At 42.3% G+C, this 23,893-nt stretch overlaps 1 protein-coding gene across 1 annotated transcript; it reads left to right on the top strand.

Annotated features, from left to right (window-relative positions):
- The first annotated feature begins 5,733 nt into the window (after nucleotides 1–5,733).
- Nucleotides 5,734–20,234, top strand: sfrp2 (secreted frizzled related protein 2). The gene is made up of 3 exons (XM_003221710.3): nucleotides 5,734–6,466; nucleotides 13,792–13,872; nucleotides 17,694–20,234. Exons 1-3 carry the CDS (start codon nucleotides 5,923–5,925, stop codon nucleotides 17,996–17,998), a joined length of 930 nt encoding a protein of 309 aa, XP_003221758.1. The 5' UTR covers nucleotides 5,734–5,922; the 3' UTR covers nucleotides 17,999–20,234.
- The last annotated feature ends 3,659 nt before the right edge of the window (nucleotides 20,235–23,893 follow it).

The following is a 23,893-nucleotide window of genomic DNA, read 5'->3' as shown; positions in this document are numbered from 1 at the left end:
GGCATCTAGTGTGTTAAATGCATGGGAAAATGCAGCCGAGGGCCATAAATATCTCATTAGTTTCATTCCCAATTAAGCGTGAAACAGTGGCTGTTTATTGGAGTGAACGTGTGCAGCAAAAGGGGACTGGGACAGGTCAGGCCATGGAGAAGACTGAAAGCAGGAAGGACTTGTTTGGGAAGGGATCCTTTGGCAAAGACCTTCTTTCCATTCACAATAACTCCCCTCCCCTTTGTTTACCTCTTCTGTGTGGTATCCATATTTCCCTGTGGGCTTATATCTTTTCCTACATAATGGCAACCTCTACCACATCCCAGCTCTCCTCTTTCTTTCATATGCTCCATAAATTGTTTAGTTCTTTATTTATCGTGTCAAAAATGAATTGAGAATACAGCTATAATGTACAGAAAAACCACACACAAGTTAAAGACTTGGAATTATGCTAAATTTCCTTTGACCAGAAGCTGGCCACTTGGAGTGCCTCTGGTGTTGCTGTAAGAAGGTCCTCCCTTGTGCATGTGCCAGGGCTCAGATTGCATTGTAGTAGGTGGTCGTTGGTTTGCTCTTCTCTACACTCGCTTATCGTGGACTCCACTTTGTAGCCCCATTTCTTAAGGTTAGCTTGGCATCTCGTGGTGCCAAGTCGCCCAGTCTTCTGTGTGCCCATAATGTCTTACATGATTTTCTCTTCCCTCCCTATACACACACACACATACCATATAACCACTACATTCACATGGAAAGAAGAACAAGACAACAGTCTTAACATGAGAGCCAGTGCAATTGAGCATTTAATATGAGATCTCTGACTGCCTTGGCACTAGTCACTACTGTGTCTTTGTAAAAATGTCTTGAGATATACAAATTGAAATTGATGTGGCAGAGAGGGAGTTGCTGATAGATATTTAAAACTGATTTGTATGTATAACTGTAAAAATGTTCAATGGAAATGATCAACATAAGCTATTGCTGTTATGAATCTCTTTTCCCCATGAGGATAGTGAAGTAAGGAAAGGGGGATGAACGGACATACAGATTGTCTATTTTGTCAGCCACTACAATTATGGATTACTTGCTAATATGGAAAATGGTAATACCTAAATTCCACTGGCCAAAATCCTATGTATTTTTCAGTGTAGCAGAAAAAGTATAGGTTTTTATTGTCTTCTCTCAGCCATGACCAACCCTACCCTAGAAGTCATTGTGTTGCTACTATAGTCCTCACATAGCCATTCAATGGCCAGTGAAGCTCAGAAGGGAACTGAAGAAATATCATCTGCTGAGACCTCAGCAAGACACCAACAACTTTTTGGTGGATAATGTCAGCAGTTAACAGTTGACTTTTGGAACATAGCCCAAAACATTTCTAAATCTTAACCCCACTCTTCACCAACTGCTGAGTGGTTGTGGAAACTATAGTAATGAAACACTGAGGAGACGGGAAGAGGAATCATTGTGCTACTCAGTAGTCTAGCATATCAACTAGCACTCTATTTGTATAAACAGAAAATAAGCAACATTAATGGTCTCCCCCTGCAGTTGCTAAACTTCTTTTCAGTTGCTGTCTAGCCAGGTGGCATATATCTATATTGCTCCTATGCTTTAAAAACCTCAGTGCAGAAACCCCATTCAAAGTGAAATTAGACCCTCATCCAAAAAGTTATCCCATTCTTAACCTTATTTCATAGGGTGGGGAGAGAAAATCTTGAAACCATCCTAAGAAAGCAGGGGTTGTGAAATCCTTTACAAGCAGTTGTAATTTGATATTGAGTTTTCTCTGTACCTCTATAAATGGGCAGACCTGTTAGAGGGCAGATGCCCTAAACTTGACCCTTAGCTTGGTCTGCTGCTAAACAAGGAATGTCTCATCTCCCTAACCTCTCCTAAATTATGGGGCAACAGGGTTGAAGGAGAAAAACAGAGGGTGATTGAGATGTAAAACCGAACCAGTATCCTGCTTGACTCTAAGACAGAATATTGAATAAAGAGTTTGACAAGAAGTCAGGGCAACTTGAAATTTGCTGATTCTGTCATGTAATCAAATCAACCTTATACATGGCATGCCCATTTATATATTTAGATACACACATCAAAATATGTTTTTCATTATGTGAGTATACAGGAAAATATATCATCTGATGCACATGTTATATACATTCATATTAATTGCTTGTACTGATAAACAGAAGGTTCAACTCTGTTTAACTTCATCATTCTCAATATAATTCTTACTTATTAACTTACTTACTTAGGTGATCCCTCATTGTCCGAGTATGATGGCCTTCCAAGTGTAGTGTTTTGGTGGTGGGTACGTAGGTGATGAGCCCTATTCTTAACCCACATGTTCTTCCACAGTGAAGACATCGGTTTCCAGGTGGAAGGCGGTCCTGATCAGGGTTGGCTTGATGCGCCTTCCTCGTGTCTGTGATGCCTCATGGGTTTTGTAGTCCCGCTCCTAGTGTCCCTGTGGCAGATGAGGATGAAAACATGGGGTTTTCTCTGGATCAACAACAGCCGGAATCCTTCCAGATGCCTGATGTTGATGTTCTTGCCCAAAAACCAATTAACACAGACCTTGAGCAGCTTTCACCTCCCTTCGCTAGGAGACAGTCCTTTGCTGCAGACAGGGGAGTGAAAGAGCGGGTTCGCAGGAGCTTAAGAATTGCAGCCAATCAAGACACTGATTAGCCATGTTTCCCCTGGGAAAATCCAGGGAGTCTCACATCTGGACAGTTGGGTTTCATTTCTTGTTCTCTAGGGAAAGAGAACGCTGGACACCTGTTTGGCGGGAGAACGAGATCCAGTTAAAGGTGCCTGGCACGGTTGATTCCGTGCGGAGACAACAGAGCAGCTTCAGGAGTGAAATCGTGTTCCAGCCTTGTGTGGACTTCGCAAAGTCCGCAAATCCAGTTTCCTTGCCTTGCTTATTCAAGTATTTCAAGAATTGCCTTGCCTTGTTCTTAGTCACGGACCTTGTTCCTAGAATCAAGTTTTTGTTCCAGCCTTGTTGTGGATTTTACCTTGGACCTTGAAAGACCCTGGACAATTCCCCACACTATTGCTTGGCAATAGTGTGTGTTTTGGTTATTTGGATTTTATCTTTGGACTCTAATATCATTTATTGGACAAACTGTTTCTGGACTATATTTGACCTTATTTGAAAGGTCTGCTTCTGGACTATATTTTTTACTTGCTTTTATCATTCTTATATATTTCCTTAATAAAGATATTAGATAGTTTATTGGCCTCCGTGTATGGTTCTTGGTGCTCTGCTGCCTTGAGTGTGACAGTGTCACGTTTCTCCCTTTCACCCTCCATTCATGCCTCTTCAAATTTCACAGCACTGTTGGTCACAGCTGACCTCCAGCTAGAGTGCACAAGGGCCAGGGCTTCCCAGTACTATGCCACAGTTTTTAAAGTTGGCTTTAAGCCCTTTCTTGTCCATCTCCTTTCTTGTCCATCAACATTCTATTTTCCATTCTTGAATTGGGAGTATAGTAACTGCTTTGGGAGACATGATTGGGCATTTGGACAACATGGACATTCCAGCAGAGTTGATGGCATAGGAGCATTGCTTCATTGCTAGTGGTCTTTGCTTCTTCCAGCACACTGACATTTGTCTGCCTGTCTTCCCAAGAGATTTGCAGGATTCTTTTGGAGGAATTGCTGATTGCATCATTCCATGAGTTGAGTGTGACGTCTGTAGACAGTCCACGTTTTGCAGCCATATAACCGGTTTGGGAGGACAATAGCTTGATAAACAAGCACTTTGGTATCCATACAAATGTCCCAATCATCAAACACTCTCTGCTTCATCTGGACAAATGTTGTACTCATAGAGCTCAGGTGGTGTTGCATTTCAGTGTCAATGTCAACTTTTGTGGAGAGGTGGCTGCCAAGGTAGTGGAAATGGTCAACATTTTCTAAGATTACACCATTAAGCTGTATTTCTGGCATTGCAGAGGAATTGCCTGGTGCCTGCTGGAAGATCACTGGTTTTCTTGATGTTCAGTGAGAAGCCAAACTTCCTGAATGCTTCTGCAAAGGTGTTTAGAGTGGCTGGTAGGTCTTCTTCTGAATGCGTTATCATCAGCATAGTTCGGTTACCCTTTAACATCACCACACTGCCACACCATATTCACAAGTGCTGTGATTAATGATGAATAAATCATGGTATGTGAAGGTGGAAATATATAATAATAATATTATAGCAAAAAAAATTAGGAATCAATACTATGAATCTTCCATAAGTAATAATTCCATATGAATCTGAATCCTGTTATTAATCCTAGCTACAGTAGATCTATTGGATCAGCTGAATTTATCTACACATTGACCCACCATTGATTCAAAGTGTCAACTCCAGTTGAAACAAATCAACTAGATTCAAGCCATGCTTCTCTGGATGGTGCATTAACTATTTGTCTGTCACTTCAGTTTACTATTTTATGCACTATGATGCAGAACCAGGCACCCATGCATTTCTCATTGCACAATGGGGCAATGCAGGGAGATCCACAGTTTGCAAGTGCACAATGTTGATATCTCGAAAAAAGGTAGTGTAGTGTAGCCCAAACATTATGAAATTATATAAGGACAGATTTCCATTCTAATATGGCACAAATATGGTAGTGGTCCCGACTCCCTAGCATTTATGGGGGGGGGGGGACCCATGGTCCTTGAGATTATATATCTCATGAGGCCCTATTTTATCTACTGTAAAAGACAATCAAGTTCCTCATCATACTGAATTCCAAAAGTCATAGGTATAAAGGATGGAATCCTTTGAGGACTTAACATATGAATAAACAACCAGCTGTGCAAATAGTTGGGACTTTTACTGGTTTATACAAGGGGATCTACCTATCAATCTGCAGAAATCTTGGGAAGATGTTCAACCTACTCACTCTGCCTCCCCCATTCCCACCCCACATTCCTGCAGGGATGAGTGAAAAAGCAACTGGAAGGGATGGGCTCTTAGCTGCTTTTTCATAGAAGTAACCATCTCTGTTTGCTCATTCAGGGCTAGCCCTAAGACAGGCCTGGCCAGTGCCGGATTTACCATTGTGAAGCACAGGGCCCCATTGGCTAGAGGGGAGCATCTTTCTGCCAAAAAGTTATTCTTATGATGGATTTTGCTTATGTGGTGCAATTTTAAATTTGAAGGCGTTCTGTTTCTGAGTGATTTTAAACATAGCAATAGAGTTGATAGTCTATGGTGGTGTGCCACAAAGCAGACACTCTAGGCTAATGATGGGCAACCTTTTGCGCTTGGTGGGTCAAAATTCACCAAAAAAAAACCTAGCATGACTTGGGTGGTGTGTCACTTCGAGTGCTAATCAAGGTGATTAATTACAACATTCACACTTGCCTCCAGCAGAAAAGAGTTCTTTCTCCCACTCTGGACCTTCCGAAGATATATAAACCTCACTAGCCTAGTTTCCAATATACCTCACAACCTCCGAGGATGCCTGTTATAGATGTGGGCGAAACGTCAGGAGAGAATGCTTCTGGAACATGGCCCATACAGCCCGGAAAACTCAAAGCAGCAATCAACCCATTGAGGAGACTTCCTCTGAAAAACTTTGCTGAACAAGACGAACAAAAAGAATCCCAAACTCCCTCTCTTTGCCCCCTCCCACCCCACGGGAGAGGGGTGGCCAATCCCAGCCGCTTGGTTGCCAAGAGTCCCCGCCCCCTCCCCCGCCCCGATTTGCATTGGAAGAGCGAGAGAGAGAGAAAAGTGGGCAGAGAAGAGGGAGGCTGCGGCGAGGTGCGCAACGCGGGAGGGCTGCGGAGTTGGCTTGGCTTGGTTGGGCTTCGTTTTGGAGGAGCCGTAGCCACTAGCCACGTTTCCCTCTTCCCTCCCAAGCAAGCAAGCAAGAGCCTGACCGCCGGCGTGCGGCTGTGCTTCCTTCCAGGATGGAGCGGGGCATCCTCTGGCTGCTCTGCCTTTTGGGGCTGCTGTGCGCGCCTTGCATCGGCTCCGCGCGCGGGCTCTTCCTCTTCGGCCAGCCCGAGTTCGCCGCCGCCTCCTCCTCCTCCTCGTCCTCCTCGTCGTCGTCCTACAAGCGCTCCAACTGCAAGCCCATCCCGGCCTCGCTGCTGCTCTGCCGGGGGATCGAGTACCCCAACATGCGGCTGCCCAACCTGCTGGGCCACGAGACGCTGCAGGAGGTGCTGGAGCAGGCGGGCGCCTGGATCCCGCTGGTGCAGAAGCAGTGCCACCGCGACACGCGCAAGTTCCTCTGCTCGCTCTTCGCGCCCGTCTGCATCGACGACCTGGACGAGACCATCCAGCCCTGCCACTCCCTCTGCCAGCAGGTCAAGGAGAGCTGCGCGCCCGTCATGTCCGCCTTCGGCTTCCCCTGGCCCGACATGCTGGACTGCGGGCGCTTCCCCCAGGACAACGACCTCTGCATCCCGCCCGCCAGCGGGGACCACGTCCTGCCCACGCCCCGCGAAGGTAAGCCCGTCCGCTCGCTCCCTCGCCGCCTTGGGATGCGTCGACACCAGGCAGGGGCACACTTTGCCCTCCAGGTAAGAATTGTGGGAGTTGAAGCTCAAAACACCTGGAGGGCCGAAGTTTAGACACTGTGGGAGTGAGACAGTTGGACCGCTCCTGAACTGCTTTGGCTCCATGTCATGGCATCGAGGTGCCTAGAGTCTGTTCTCCTTTAGCCTTTTCTGACAAAGATATCTGTACACCATCCAAAAGGCTGTTAGGAATTGTGAGAGTTGAAGTCCAAACACCTGGAGGTCCGAAATTTGCCCATGACTGGTCTACATTGTGGGAGTGAGATAGTTAGACCTCTCCTGGACTGCTCTGGCTCCATATCGTGGTGCCTGGGGTCTGTTCGCCTTTAGCCTTTTCTGACAAAGGATATGTGTACACCCTCCGGTAGGCTGTTAGGAATTGTAGGAGTTGAAATCCAAACACCTGGAGGGCCAAAGTTTGCCCATACCTGGTCTACACTGTAGGAGTGAGACAGTTGGACTGCTCCTGAACCGCTCTGGCTCCATGCCACTGCATCGTGGTGCCTAGAGTCTGTTCTCCTTTAGCCTTTTCTGACAAAGCAGGTATGTACACCATCTGGTAGGCTGTTAGGAATTGTAGGAGTTGAAATCCAAACACCTGGAGGGCCAAAGTTTGCCCATACCTGGTCTACACTGTGGGAGTGAGACAATTGGACCACTCCTGAACTTCTCTGGCTCCATGCCACTGCATCGTGGTGCCTAGAGTCTGTTCTCCTTTAGCCTTTTCTGACAAAGCAGGTATGTACACCATCCGGTAGGCTGTTAGGAATTGTGCAAGTTTAAGTCCAAAACACCTGGAGGGCCAAAGTTTGCACATGCCAGGTCTACACTGAATGCAGTAGGACACAACTTGGACTTTGCCAAAGGAAAGCTCCCGCCATTCCTTAGCATTGATCCATGCCAGTTAAAGTAGTGCTCAACTGCATGCATCCTGCAATACTGATGCCAGATTACTAACTGAAGCTCCATACAGGGAGAGAACCACTCCCATGATACGCAGCTCCACTGGCTGCTGGTCCATTTCCAAACTAAGTGCTGGCCATTACGTATAAAGCCCTAAACCAGTGGTTCTCAACCTGGGGTCCCCAGATGTTTTGGGCCTACAACTCCCAGAAATCCTAGCCTAAGCGGTTCAAGTCCAGGCTATTTGTCAAATCACATCTCCCTATATGGGGACATGAGAGAAGCCTCTCAGCAGGATGGTAACACATCTAGGAGTCCCCAGGGCAATGTCTCAGTACACAGCCAATACTCTCACACCAGAAGCGACTTTCAGTATGTTCTCAATTCGCTTTTGACACTGTTAAAAAATCTCCCTATATAGACCATCTCGTGTGCTTCAGTCAGTGGAGGAGGCCCTGCTCTCAATCCCACCCCCGTCACAAGCGTGGTTGGTGGGAACGAGAGGGGGGGTCTCAGTGATCACCCCCACCTTTGGAACTCCCTCTTTAAAGATATCCCCCACTGTCCTCTCCTTCAAAAAATAGTTGAAAACATATATGTGTACCTTAGTGTACAGAGAGGAGGAGGATTAATATAACTATCACCTTATAGCTACTAAAGTCCATGTTGAATTAATACCGCACACCCTCTGCAGCTTGGTCATTTTAAATGGTCCAGGGATATGCAGTATGCAATAATGTTCCTATTGGTTTAACTGTTATCTCGAAATTTATTGTTACTATGTTATCTGAAATTTTATTGTATTAAGTATGTTGTTATTATGTTTTGTTTTTTTATATTAAGTGATGTAGTTTTGTGCCATGTGTAAGTCGCCTTGAGTCCCCTTTGGGGTGGGAAAGGCAGGGTAGAAATGGGGCAAATAAATAAATAAAAGTTGTGGCATTGAATATTTGCCATTTTATATGTATGTAAATTGCCCTGAGTCCCTCTGCGGGGAGAGGGGGTCTAGAAATAAAGTTTGTTATTGTTGTTATTGTTGATGCAGTCAGTGAGGACTTGTGTGGCTAAGCCAGAGCTTTCCAAACATTTCATGTTAATGACATCCTTTGTTAGACATGCATCATCACGCAACACAGTAATTCAGTTTTATTAGCAAACCAGCCCCTTATAAGAAATAATGGACATTTACATATACAGGCAGTCCCCAAGTTGCGAACAAGATAGGTTCTGTAGGTCTGGTCTTAAGTTCAATTTGCATGTAAGTTGGAACAGGTACATTTTATGGTAACTCCAGCTATATGTGTGTGTGTGTGTGTGTGTGTGTGTATGTACACACACACACACACTCATGTATGCTTTGGGTAGCATAGGGAAAGGTTTCCATCCCTGTGGTGTTTGTTTTGCTGTCTGCCCCTGGTTTTTTTGTTTGTTTTTTATCGTGTCATAAGCAACTCGAGAACATATTGCAAGTCGCTTCTGGTGTGAGAAAATTGGCCATCTACAGACATGTTGCCCAGGGGACGCCCAGATAAATTACTATCCTGCTGGGAAGCTTCTCTCATATTCCCACAAGCTAGAGCTGACACACGGGAGCTCACCCCATCTCATGGATTTTAATCAGCAACCTTCAGGTCAGCAACCCTACATTTAGGTCAACAGTCCAGCTGGCACAAGAGTTTAACGCACTGCGTCACCATGGCTCCTTTCAGAAGATTTCACCTCACTTTCTATCCCTGTGAAAATTGGGTTTTGAAAAATGTGGCTTATTGTGGAAAGAAGGATCGGTGATAAAGCTTCAGTAGAGACACCTTTTCCCCAGGAGTGTATTTTCCTTCCTAGGGGTAGATTTTTCTCACTTCCTATTGTCTCGCCTCATTCTTGAAGCCCCCGGTGGCGCAATGGGTTAAACCCTTGTGCCGGAAAGACTGCTGATGGAAAGGTTGGCAGTTTGAATCTGGGGAGTGGGGTAAGCTCCCATCTGTTAGCTCTAGCTCCCCATGTGGGGACATGAGAGAAGCTTCCCACAGATGGTAAAACATCAAACATCTGGGCATCCCCTGGGCAACATCCTTGCAGACGGCCAATTCTCTCACATCAGAAGGGACTTACAGTTTCTCAAGTCACTTCTGACACGAAAAAACCCATTCTTAACTACAGGTCATTTGTAAATCGGACATTTGTAACTTGGGAGCTGCCTGTATTGTAATAAGAAAATGTCGGAGAACACACAGATGGTTGGACTAGGTGGCCCATGATGTCTCTTCCTATCTCATTGAAACTTTTCATTTATATATTTTTTAAATATATGATGTATTGCTTGTTTTGTATAGACTCTGAAGTGTTTCATTCCATTCTCGCGACACACCTACGCATGGCAGCTGACACACTAATGTGCTCCGACACATATTTTGGAAATCTCTGCCATTCACTGTGGAATGAATATGGTTTGACATCGCTTGAAGTGCTGTGACTCTGTGCAATGGCATCGTGGTCGTTGTTGTCTTGCAAGTTGTTTAGCCTTCTCTGACCAAGGGTGCATCTATACTGAATGCAGTTGGACACCATTTGGACTGCCGTAGCATCAAACCCCTAGTTGCACTAGTTCTCATGGAGTGCATCTCTACTCTCAAATTTATGCTCCTTGACTATATTTGAACTCAGTATGAATTGTAGTCATGCAGGTTTTTAGACTTGCATAACTGCCAAAGAGTGCTGGTAAGGACCAAACTACAACAGCCCCAATTCCGTAGCAGTTCAAGTGGTGTCTAAGTGCATCCATTCTACTGTGTAGATGCACCCTTTGTCAGAAAAGGCTAAAGAACTTGCAAGGCTGCAACTTTCATGATTCAATAGCATTGACTTCTGGCAGCTCTAGGAGTGTTAAACTACATTCATACAGTGCCAGTGCTCCCCAGGTTCTTCTAGACTTCTGTGACCACATCTATACTATAGAATTAATGCAGTTTGACCCTACTTGAACTTGAACATGCTACGGAGTCCTGGGAATTCTACCTTTACAAGTTCTTGAGCCTTCTCTGACAAAGGTGCATCTACACTTTGGAATGAATGCAGTTGGATACCACTTGAACCAACATAACATTGAGCCCCAGGTTCTACTAGTTCTTAGGGATTGCATCTATAGACCATAGAATGAATGCAGTTTGACTATACTTGAACTGTTATGGCTCCGTCCTATGGAATCATGGAAGTCTGGAAATGACAAAGTCTTTAGTCTTCTTGACAAAGAGTCTTGGTACCTCACCAAATGACAGCGCCCACAGTTGCACAGCATTGAACCATGTAAGTTAAAGTAGTGTCAGACGGCATGAATTCTACTACAGAGATGCACTTGCCGAGGACTAGAGCAACCTGCGGTGCTTCTACAGTGTGGAATTAATGCATTTTGATACCATAACTGCCATGTCTCAATGATACAAATTCTTTGGTAGAGAAGGTGAAAAAACTTGTGAAACTTCAACGCCCATGATGCCTAGGCATTGAGCAGTTCAAGGGGTGTCACACTGCATGAATTGTAAACTGACAATGTACTACAGGTTTCACTAGTCCTCCATGAGTGCAGCTATATTATAGAATTAATGCAGTTTGACTATACTTGAACAGACATGGCTCAATGCAATGGAATCCTGGGAGTTGTAGTTTTACAAGCCTATTTTCCCAAAGAATAATGGTGCCTCATCAAATAACAGCTAACAGGATTCCAGAGCAAAGGTTGTGGAAGTTCCAAGTGGTGTGAAACTGGAGTATATCTACATAGTAGAATGCATGCAGTTTGATACCACTTGAACTGCCCTATCTCATTGCTATGGAATCTGGGAGTTGAGGTTTGGTGAAGCACCAGCATTCTTAGGCAGAAAAGACTAAAGACCTTGTAAAATGACAATGCTCCTGATTCCATAACATTGTGCTTTGGAAGTTAAAGTGTTAAACTGCATGGATTCTATAGAATAGATGTACTCTGTAATGACTTGTACATCTACACTGTGGAATTAATGCAATTTTATGCTATGGCTCAGTGCTAAGGAATCCTGGGAGTTGTAGTTTACTAGGTCTTTAGCCTTCTCTGCCAACTACTGCTGGTACCTCATCAAACTACAATTCCCAGGATTCCATAGCATTGAGCCATGGCAGTTAGTCATGTCCAACTGCATTAATTCTGAAGTGTAGGTGTACTCCTGGTCATTTGGATTCAAATCCTCATGAAGTCCTGGTTCTGGTCCCATTGAAGCCCCACCCCACAGGTAGTTTTAAGGAAGAGCTACACAATAGCAAATACTGGAATGGATGTCTTATTTGGCATATTAGCACCCCTGTGTGTACCTGTGCCTTCAAGTTGCTGATTGGTTTATGCCAGGCATGGGCAAACTTTGGCCCTCCAGGTGTTTTGGACTTCAACTCCCATAATTCCAAACAGTTAGGAATTGTGGGAGTTGAAGTCCAAAACACCTGAAGGGCCAAAGATTGCCCATGCCTGGTTTATGCCATGGATACCTTCAAGTGGGTACTTACGCTGATATGTCACAACAAAACAAAACATCCAGTGGCACCTTTAATAGATTTATAACAAAGCCATTCATGGCATTTGGTTATTTTACAACCTTCTTCCCTCCACCAAAAAAGTAGTTTGAACATGTGACACACTGAGTTTTCATAAATTTTGAAAAACAATGCAAACCTAAATGTAGGGAGTTGAAATGAATTCAATAAGTCTTGGCAATGCAACAGTGCATGAAAGAGAGAGAGTTGCATATTGACTTATGGTCATGTCCTACACCATGCTGGATCTAATTTTATGTAGATTCAAGAAATCCAAATGGGATGCAATAAAAGTATGTGTATTGTTGAAGACTTTCATGGCCAGAATCACTGGGTTGCTGTGAGTTTTCCTGGCTGTATGGCCATGATCCATAAGCATTTCTCTCCTGACATTTCGCCCACATCTATGGCAGACACCCTCAGAGGTTGTGAGGTATAATATATATAGATATACCTCACAAGCTCTGAGGATGCCTCCCATAGATGTGGGCGAAACATCAGGAGAGAATGCTTCTGGAACATGGCCATACAGCCTGGAAAACTCACAGCAACCCAGGATCTAATGACTTTATCACACACAAAAGAGAGTCCCAGTTAGCTGATTATGGTTGATTTCTGGGGGTAAGTGGGTTTATGCAACATTTCTATGCATTTAGGATTGCATCTATGTAGACCGCTGCTAGGCAAGTCTCATGAATTTATTTTAAAGACTTCAACCTTACATCTGATGAGCCTAAGTGTATCCTACCGATGCAACAAGTGTACGTGGAACTGATCTCAGAAGTATTCATGCAGGACTTAATTACATATTTATAGGTGAACTTCCTGGGAGAAAGTGGTATTGAACTTAATTCCAGCAGAAATATCTAGGAGAAACTATTCTCTTAGCTTTCTCATTCTTGGATCACGCATTGCAGTTGTGCAGCCCTTTCACTTACAACTGCTTTGCCAGTAGAACAAGAGCTGAACTTTTAGAGTTGCTTGTCCTTGATTTAAACTGATTTTCACTGTTTCAATCCCAGTGAAAGTATTGTTTTTTAAAGGCTGGAATAGGAATTGATGGGAGATTCTCCCCCTTGGAAAGAACTGGGAGGAAGAAGTGTGCTGTTGACATCTAAATACCTTCATTAACAAGAGAAACAAACAAAGAGTGCCAACTGCATGGCTTCCCATTACACTAAACTGCTATCAATTTAATAGTTGGAGAGGAAATTTTAATTAGCTCTGAGTTAGAGAGGAGAGATGACATTTTCCCAAGATTTTATATAAAGGACTAAAGAAATGGGGAGTGGGAAGAGGAGATTTCCCGAAGCAAAATTCTGTATTGCATTGTCAGCCTCTTTTCTTGCACTCTTAACTGCTCCCATTGATTTCTGTTTCTCCTGGGAGAGCCTGGCATCTGTGGGGGTCGGAGTGGGGTGAGAGAGAATACTTTAATCCCCTTCAGGGACTTCACAGACATCTCCTTTTCCACCATCCCATTGAGAGTTTCCACTGAATTTCTTTAGATACATATTAGCGTGACTTTTGTTTCCATGCATACATACATATCATATATTTATCTACCTTCTTCCTCATCATGATGCCTCACTAGTTGCCATTAAAATGCCAAAGGAAGAAATAAAACATTTGGGGTTGGCGCATGAATAAGGCAGAATTTGGTGGCCTGAGATAAATGCAGATGTAGATAAAAATATAGATGTGTAAAAAGGCACATACTTTGTGTCCCAACGCCACCTGCTGTTCTCTTTTGAGCGTCTCTTTTAGAAGCTTTCTTTAAAATACATTTTTTTCCAGCACCAAAAGTCTGTGAAGCCTGCAAAAGCAAGAATGAGGACGACAATGAAATTGTGGAAAACCTGTGCAGAAATGACTTTGGTAAGTTTTCGGGTGTCACTGCAATTAAATGGTTTGGTTTAACCCTTTGTGATCTAATGTGCTCAAGAAATAGATTTCATAAGAGGCAATGCAACTGACAGGATGTCTCTCCATTCCATCCCCAAATGAAATGGATTCAAGTTGTTATGTCAGCAAAGTATGCAGATTCACACCACCCTAGGCCCCTTCCACACAGCTGAATAAAATTCCACATTATCTGCTTTGAACTGGGTTATACAGCAGTATGTACTCAGATAACCCAATACAGTGCAGATATTGTGGGATTTTCTGCCTTTATATTCTGGGCTATATTGCTGTATGGAAGGGACCCTAGTGAATTAGGGTGAAAAATGAATCCTAGGGCCCTTCCATACAGCCACTTAACCCAGAATATGAAGGAAGATAATCCACAGTATCTGCTTTGAACTGAATTATCTGAATGCACTGCCATATAATCCAGTTCAAAGTGGATTTTATACTGCTGTGTGGAATGGGCCCTAGGCACCTTCTACACTGCCAGATAATAGAGGCTATCAAAGCAGAAAATCCACACTGTCTGATTTGAACTGGATTATCAGTCTACATTGCCATATAATCCAGTTCAAAGCAGAAAGTGTGGCTTATATAAAGCTGTGTAGAAAGGGCAAAAGTCTAGTGAGGTAACACATTTAAGATGCTCAAGGTTATGACCCCTTCTGCACTGCCATATCAAATTCAGATTATCTATGTTGAACTGGATATTATATGGCAGTGTAAACCCATATAGAAGCTCCCAGTGGTGCAGTGGATTAAACCACTGAGTTGCTGAACTTTCTGACCAAAAGGTTGGTGGTTTGAATCCAGGAAGCAGGGTGAGCTCCCATTGTTAGTTCCAGCTTCTGCCAACCTAGCAGTTCGAAAACATGGAAATGTGAGTAGATCAATAGGTACTGCTCTGGTGGGAAGGTAACAGCGCTCCATGCAGTCATGCTGACCACATGACCTTGGAGGCATCTATTGACAACGCCAGCTCTTCATCTTAGAAATGAAGATGAGCACCAACCCCCAGAGTTGGACACGACTAGACTTAATGTCAAGGGGCAACCTTTACCTAGACTTGTATAAACCAGTTCAAAGCAAAGAATGTGGATTATCTGCTTTGATCATCTGGATTATATGGCAATGGAGTGAACATTTCAATCATGTTCAGTATAAAATTAACAAAATGTTTGTCACCATGACTGGTGGTGCATGGACAGTGCCATTTCTCCATACAGTCCTCATTGGTCATGATTATCCCCCAGGACACAGGAACAGCAGATAAACGCACAGCAATATTCTTCTGTAAAACATTGGATTCTCCTGTAGGATTGAATAGCTGCCATTCTCTGATATAGACAAGGAAGGAGGTAACCTCTAGAATCCTTTTAACCTAACAGCCAAAACTGCCCTCAAGATTGGAGTGGGTCAAATGGATAACAAGTTTTTGCCCAACTAAGTGTGTGTCCCAACAAAGAATGACTAAGCTGTGAGGCTCCTTCCACACAGCTCAATAAAATCCCACATTATCTGCTTTGAACTGGAATATATGGCAGTGTGGACTCAGATAACCCAGTTCAAAACAAATATTGTGGGATTTTCTGCCTTGATATTCTGGGATATGGGGCTATGTGGCAGGGCCCTGAGTGTCTTCAGTCTGTAAGTTTCTGCCACTTTATTTCCCTGCCCTGCTTTTCCCTGTCAGGCTCATCTTATAATATGGCTGAACTCAAAAACTGGCTAACCATGTGTGGTCTTTAAAAAAATATTTATAACAACAAAAACGACACCAGAGTTGTCTGTCATTAAAAGTTAAAACTTGTACAAGATGCAAAAGTAGAAGATTGCTTTCTTTATGGGCTCAATGAAACTGTGCACCAGAACTGGAACACACTATGGTACAGGTTGTCACGACTTGTGCTTGTAACTTTCTGGTTGCCGATTTTGGGCCATATATGGAGAGATCTGGAAGCATGCAAAGTAGAGCCAGACAGTCAGACTTTGCTGAGGACTTTGGCTTTATTCAGTTCCATCCTTCAGTGGGGGAGGCATAATGAGTGAGGGCTGACCTCCTATCCTGCTGTGAATCGGAGAGTGGAGGGATTTATTCTCTCCAGTTCCCAACTTCTCATCAGGAGAGGGGGAGTGCTGAGCACCCATCTTGCTGGGAACCGAGAGCGAGGCTGGGATTTCTCTTGACTTCTTGAGTTAGCGAGACAGCTGAGCAGTTAGAAAGAGAGGGAAGAGGCTAAGATATATATATATATTCTGGTTTGTTCTAGCACTTTTGCATTTCTGACATGCAAGTGATTTAGGGCCCTTCCACACAGCCATGTAACTCAGAATACCCAGTTTTCCCCAAAATAAGACAGGATCGTATATAATTGTTTGCTCCAAAAGATGAGTTAGGGCTTGTTTTCACGGGCAGTCTTATTTTTCCAAGTTGACTTTTTAACTGAACTATATCTAGGGCTTATTTTTGAAATAGGGCTTATATTTTGAGCATCCTCAGAGATGCTGAAAAATCATGATAGGTCTTATTTTCAAGGTAGGCCTTATTTTGGGGGATACAGGGTATTAAGGCTGAAAATCCCACAATGTCTGCTTTGAACTGGGTTATCTGAGTCCATACTGCCATATATTCCAGTTCAAGGCAGATAATGTGGGGTTTTATTCAGCTGTGTGGAGGGGGCCTTAGAGATCTTAACATTAATTCACAACTAAGCACAATGAAGTCCACCATAATCATGGCAAAGCCTTTGTATTCCAGGGGAAGGGGTGAAGAAAACACACTTTTTCAAAAGTCACCCTTGAAAATTGCACATTCTAGGAACTATTGTTCAAGTGCTTTGGAGAAAGCAGGCTGAGGGTTACTTTGCAAAGGTGAGATGACTGGAGTTAAGTTTGAAAAAAGATGAACATATACAGGTCACAAGTAATTGGAAAACCCTCTTGAATAGGGAAGAAAATGAGAAAAATAGCTGGCTTCGAAAGAAAGCTTTTTATTAAAAGCACATGTTATAATTTTATCAGATTATAACTGTAGAAGTATTTGCAGTTGAATTTGCAGGGATTCGTTTTGTTATCAGTAAAGAACTACAAAGACAATGAGTTACTGCTCACATAGCTAGTCATACATTTTCATCTGGCACATCTAGCATGAAGTATTTAAATTTTTTTATGGCTAGGTTTCTTAACAAGATTTGTGTTTTTCCCCCTCTTCCAGTTATTGTACCAAATCAAATACAGCTGTTAAACCAATTCCCCACCTCCTTTTTTAAACCCGTTTCTAAAACTATAATGCATGAGCCATATTGAATCCTTAGAGGTTCACCTAAGAATCTGTCTATCCTCATAAATTAAGTGTAACGTTTTCAGCAGCCACTGAGATCAGATTTCCGAGGGAAAAGTAGACCTTTCCCCCTCCCTCTCTTCTGCAGCTTGGGTGAGAATACATCATGCCAGGTTTAAACCCTAGTGCATGATTAATGCATGAAACAGCCCCTGTCTCTGTTTGCAAATGGCTGAAAATCGCCAAGGAAAAGGTCCATTTAGAAAAAATGCTTTCTTTATTTCCTAAAGAAAGAAGCACACCCAAAGGTTGATTCAAACCGAAATGACTTGCGTGCCCTTGGTGGCTTTAGAAATGGAGCCACCTGCTGTCCGTTCTGTCAGTCCCTGACAGTTTAATTAGCAATAGAAGACTTCTCTCCCCAGGTTCTCTTTATTAGCACTAATGGGAAAAAAACCCTCTCTTTCTGTCCATGTGCTCCCCTTCCCCTCCTCCCTGTTATCCCTATTAGCCCTGAAGATAAAAGTGAAGGAGATTGCCTACATCAATGGGGACACCAAGATCACGCCTGAAACAAAGAGCAAAACCATCTACAAGCTGAACGGGGTGACAGAGAGGGATCTGAAGAAGACGGTGCTGTGGCTCAAAGGTGGCCTGCAATGTACCTGTGACGAAATGAATGATATCAATGCCCCCTATCTAGTGATGGGACAGAGGCTGGCCGGGGAGCTGGTGATCACCTCCGTCAAGCGATGGCAGAAAGGTCAGAGGGCGTTCAAGAGGTTTTCGCGCAGCATCCGGAAGCTCCAGTGTTAGTCCCTTGCCGCACCGGGTCCTGTCTGTTCGCCAGCCACGAGCTCTTCCTGCACCTTCTTGCTTGAGCCTCAGAAGCACAGGAGGCATGGGAGAGGCAGAGCCATTTGTTGCTTTCTTTTTTCAAATAATAATAATAATAAAGGGAGAAGAGGGAGCCATTCCCAATTCTGTACATGTAGCAAAACTATAATTTACAAACATCATGCATTTTCTTTACATGACTGTATCAAAGTATCTTGCTTAGAGCTAGTTATTTGCAGTGGTTCAAAGTGTGACTTTTGGGGGCGGGAAAGTATAATAACTTTTTGGGTTTCCATTTTGAACAGGCCTTTTGTAAGTTCTGTGTGGCCTACATTTCTGTACTGGGCATCAGTTCATCAAGCGTCAGCCCCAGTTTGCCAGGTTTGGCACTGACATGGTAAGAAAGCCTCCATGACATACTGTTGCCCCATCTTTTCTGTAAGTTTGTTACAAGATTTCCAAAAAATATTAAATCCCAGATATCACTGCTTGGTGGATATCCTAAAGAAGTTGCTAGCTGAAAATGATGAGCCAAGTCACCTTTTAATGGATTTATTGCCACTAGAAAACATGAATCTGAAAGAAACAAGAGCTAGAGACTTCCTATTACAGTAGAGCCTCGCTTATCCTACATAAATGGGCCAACAGAACATTGGATAAGTGAAAATGTTGGATAATAAGGAGGGATTAAGGAAACGCCTATTAAACGTCAGATTACATTATGATTTTACAAATTAAGCACCAAAACATCATGTTTTACAACAAATTGACAGAAAAAGCAGTTCAATGCACAGTAATGTTATATAGTAATTATTGTATTTACGAATTTAGCACCAAATCATTGCAATATATTGAAAACATTGACTACAAAAACATTTACTACTAAAAGGCAGACTGTGTTGTATAATTGAATGAGCAAAGGTTGGATAAGCGAGATTCTACTGTATTACTGGCCACAAGTCAAAGTTATTCCGGGCATACTTGATCCTGTCAGTTTCAGTGGACCTGAGCACAAAATCCTTTGCACACTTACTTGGGAATTAGCACTATTTCATTTAATGGGACTTAATCCTGTGAATGTGTTTAGGATTGGGTTGTTGTGAGTTTTCTGGGCTGTATGGCAGTGCCCAAACACAAATCAAGGAACATGAAAAGCACTGCAGACTGACTCAACCAGAGAAGTCAGCCATAGTACAGCACTTGATGAACCAACCTGGACACATCATATTATTTGAGAACACAGAAATGCTGGACCACCTTGACAACCACCATGTCAAGCTACACAGAAGCTGCTGAAATCCACAAGCATGTGGACAGTTTCAACAGAAAGGAGGAAACCATGAAAATGAGCACAATCTGGCTACCAGAATTTTAAAAAACCTCTAAAAATAGGACAGTAAATAAAGAGCAACACTCAAAAGATAGGAGAATAGCAGACAGGAAACAATCAGGGCCAGTTAACACCTTCCAACAAAGGATTCCCCCAGGCAAGAAGCAGTGAGACTTTGAAGTTGCAAGGCTTTTTAATGCTAATCAAGGTGGCCAATTGCAAGTTTCACACTTGCCTCCAACAGACATGAGTTCTTTCTCCCACCCTGGACCTTACACAGATATATAAACCCCACTTGCCTAGTTTCCAACAGACATCACAACTCTGAGGATGCCTGCCATAGATGTGGATGAAATGTCAGGAGAGAATGTTTCTGGAACATGGCCATACAGCCCGGAAAATTCACAACAACCCTGTGATTCCGGCCATGAAAGCCTTTGACAGCACAGTGTTTAGGGCTGTGCAACAAGTCTCTTTTAGATAGTGACCAGGGAGAGGGAGAAGGGTTTTTGGCCACGATTGGGTGGAATTTGTTTTGGTATGAAAACTGCAGTCTATTTTTATTCATATACAGAAAAATACCATTGTTGCATGTGATGCTTTTGCAGAAACTGCATCAATAAAGGCATATTAACCATTTGCACACAATATTTTTTTACACATTTGCCAGTAATACTAGTTTTACATTGAGCGAATGCATATTTGAGGAGGTTTTCTGTTTTGTATTATTGTGATACTTCTGCCTTCACAAATTAAACCTTTTTTTAAGCCTAAGTGTAATATAACTAGTGGTTATTCTGAAAAGAGTTGTAAAATATTACTTTAACAAAACCTGTAAATATTCCAGATAAACCTTATATTCTTGTACATAAACTTTACATTGTAGTTTGCTCTTTGTCTTTTTTGGTGGGATTGATGTCATCTCTGAAAAAGCAATAGTATTTGTGGGAAAAGGTCTCCCCTCCATAACATTTAGCAACTTTTATTTTATCCATATGACCAGAAATTTTATGATGCCAAGGTTGGCCAAAGGCTATTTACTATACTTTCAACATGTTTATCCTTGAATATAACCTTCATGTACATCCCATTTAGGTATACCACAGTATGCTTCATAGCAGTATAAAACAGGATAATGTGGCAACAATAGAAAATGACTTCATATTCTGTGCCTCCTATAATGAAATCTGCCCACCTCCAATAAAATATTGTTTTTAAACAATAAAAAATGTATTGCATTGCTTGAGCTAATACATGAATCTGTCACTCAGAATGTTAATAGATGAACAAATAGCCCATATGGGGAGACTGAATGAGAAGGATGATGCTGACAATGTTTTTTCTCCCTCATTCGACCACCTTAGAAGAAAAAGGTCGGTCTTTTTTCGGTCTAACCCAACAATGAACAAAGCAAAACCATGATTATTTCATTACATTTCATAAATGTTTATATCCTTCTACAAATATACAAGTCTGACATTCTGTTGAAACAGAAATTCTAGTTGGAAGTTAGTTGAAGAAATCTCATTCAACAAGACAAGTGCAAGAAAAAGGCTCCTTCCACACAGCTGAATAAAATGCCACATCTGCTTTGAACTGGGATATATGGCCATGTGGACTCAGATATTCCAGTTCATAGCAGATATTGTGCGTCATTCTACCTTGATATTCTTGCTTATATGGCTGTGTGGAAGGACCCAAAGTCTGCTTGAACTAGTGTTCAAAGAAAAAACATACATAATAATATGTATCATATACGTGGCTTTTCTCCAGGTTGGAATTCTCTCATCCCAACCTTCATCATGTTCTTTATAAGGACCAATTTTCATGAAAAGTGACACAATTTAGAATCTTGCACAATCAGCACTTCTTAGTTTTATGAAGAGGCTGTGTGAGTAGACAGTTCACTCCACTATTATGCATAGATGCTAGAACATAAGATCATAGCATTGGAAGATACCTCAGTTCCTGCCATACAGGAATTCAATTGAAGCAACCCAACAGGTAACCATCCAGCCTCGTTAAAAAACTTCCAGAGAATAAGACTCTGTGTACTTCCAGACAGCATTAAAATTCACATTAGATAAATGGATTAAAAAATTGTGGGACCTGACAGCAAGTCCTGTTAATCCCAGGAAACGGTCTCCTGCCATCCTGATAACCTTTCTTTGTAATGGATTTTACAAGTCTGCAAGGTGGACAGGAGACATCTGGCAGAAGTTTTCTTTTTGTTCTCTCTGAGATGCACTGGATCATATATGTCCTCATGCTGATATCTCAATACATACACAAACAGATTTCTTACCTCTTTTCTCACCCAACTGTAAATTCAAGCTCTGTTTAGTATAATAAAAATAAGAACAAAGGAATGATTGCAGAGCATTCTAATTATAATTGCTTTCCAATTGTGCTTCCATTTACCCACCTGTGTGTCAGTGGATCCATTTTTGACAGCCCTGATCAGCTGTTTTGGGCTTTTTAAATGTGTACACGCTCAGGGATAAATGGTCATGAGAATATGCAAATTTCGTAGCTGGAATCGCGTTTTAAGCTTCCAAGATCAAGTGGGATCTGCTACACTCCGTATATGGCTCCACTAAGCCTTTCACCACAGATGCCCAGAACTTGAAAAAAAAACTTGTTTTAAATATTACAACTCTCAGAATCCCCCAGTCTGGCAATGTTAACAGAGATTCCAAAAACACACACACACACCCAAGCTCCCAGCATATGTCATTTGTGTGAAATGTATAAGCTTGGCAGGTAATAGTTTGGTTGATTTCTTCCTTTGATAAAATGCTTTAGTAATTTGGTACTGCAAATACAGAAGTATTGATGCAGTTACACAGCGTACCTTATGTCTCTGTAAACTGAGCATGGGAACATCCTGCACAGATTTATGTTCCCTCTTCCTATCAGCAATTCCTCCATAAAGAATATCTATCTGGACCAGAGGAAGGGAAAGTGCATTCTATGGATAGCATATGGCCTTCTAGTCTGACTTTCATAGTCTATGGCATTTACCCAACATCCTTTTTTATTTAAAAAAATTCATTTGAAAGCAATAAACATATGCAAAAGTAAAGCCTGAACACCCTACCTAAACTTATACTTTAAATTGAAAATGTGCTGTGTGGGAATAAGATGTCAAAAACTAGCCCCAGCCCCAGCCCAGTTACCTATGTTTGATCTAGAGCAGTGGTTCTCAACCTGTGGACCCTCAGGTGTTTTGGCCTATATATCCCAGAAATCCCAGTTTACCAGCTTTTAGGATTTCTGGGAGTTGAAGGCCAAAACATCTGGGGACCCACAGGTTGAGAACACCTGTTCTAGAGGATGGATACCAACTTGAGTTGCATGAAATCCAGTACTCTGGTGAAAATGTAATGGATGCTTGCTTTGGCTACATAATATATTTTGAAAATCCAATAGTTAAACAATTATATCAGAAACAGAGAAGGAAAGATGCACTTAAGAGACAGTAGCATGCACCAGTGTCCATGTGAAGGACCAACCCAGTTTCCCTCACTGGGTGTTAGGCCAGAATATAATACTGAATTTGTACTGCAGAGAAGGGAAACCAGCAGATAATATTAGAGTCCATCTCCCACTGGCACCAATCTGTGGCCAGAATGATGAGAACTGTATCTGACAGTATCGGGAAGGTCACAGTTCCTCAACCCTTATTGCCTTTTAAAATGTTCCTAAATACAGATGCCATTATCATTACATTTATTTGTCCATGGCACAACATCCGCTACAAAAAAAACCCTGATAACATGGCTTACTACTAAAAAAATTGAAAGAAATGAGAGCTAGAGACTTCCTATTATTATCGACCACAAGCCAAAGTTGTGCTGGGCATATTTGAGCCTGTCGGTTTCATCGGACCTGAGCACAAAATCCTTTGCACACTTACTTGGGAATTAGCAGCATTTAATTTTATGGGACTTAATCCTGTGAAAATGTTTAGGATTGTGCAACAAGTCTCTATTAGATAGCGGCCAGGAAGAGGGAGGAGAGTTTTGGCCACTCTTGAGCTAAACTTGTTTTGGTATGAGACCTGCAGTCTATTTTTGTTCATATACAGAAAATACCATTATCTGATATTTTAACTGATATATACTGATACTGGTATTTTAACAAAATAATCACAAAACTAATTTTTAAAAAAGCAGGAACAAAAAATACTGATTGTTGCAACCCACTATTGATGCATACAGATGTACAGAGAAAGGAAGAGGAGGGAAAGAAAGGGAGATGTGGGGCTATTGATTTCCTAAGCTCTTGCTCAAAGTCAGGATATTATTTCCATAATAGTAACCTCTATAAATGTCTCTCCTATCTTTTCTTTCTTCAAGAAAAGGGATCTGAAGCGAATAAGTAACAAAGGATGTACAGGTCATGGAAGGTTTGCAGTTGGGTCACTAGTCTGTCAGAAGTGAGTCTCCAGAAACAAAGTTACATGAGGCGTTAATCAGTAGGTGATTTCCAGGTCACGAAGTGGCAAAAATAGGTTGTGAGCAAGGCTCAAATATTCTGAG

This window comes from Anolis carolinensis, chromosome 5, assembly GCF_035594765.1.
Source record: "Anolis carolinensis isolate JA03-04 chromosome 5, rAnoCar3.1.pri, whole genome shotgun sequence".
Classification (NCBI taxonomy): Eukaryota; Metazoa; Chordata; class Lepidosauria; order Squamata; family Dactyloidae; genus Anolis; species Anolis carolinensis.
The sequence above is the reverse complement of the archived record's forward strand: the minus strand, read 5'-3'. Positions and strand labels throughout refer to the sequence as shown.

What these genes read in the sequence shown, in the direction of transcription:
- sfrp2 (XM_003221710.3), top strand. Translation starts at nt 5,923, where the DNA reads ATGGAGCGGGGCATCCTCTGGCTGCTCTGCCTTTTGGGGCTGCTGTGC. An exon ending in CCTGCCCACGCCCCGCGAAG is followed by an intron (nt 6,467 to 13,791) that starts GTAAGCCCGTCC and finishes ATTTTTTTCCAG; the next exon opens with CACCAAAAGTCTGTGAAGCC. An exon ending in CCTGTGCAGAAATGACTTTG is followed by an intron (nt 13,873 to 17,693) that starts GTAAGTTTTCGG and finishes TATCCCTATTAG; the next exon opens with CCCTGAAGATAAAAGTGAAG.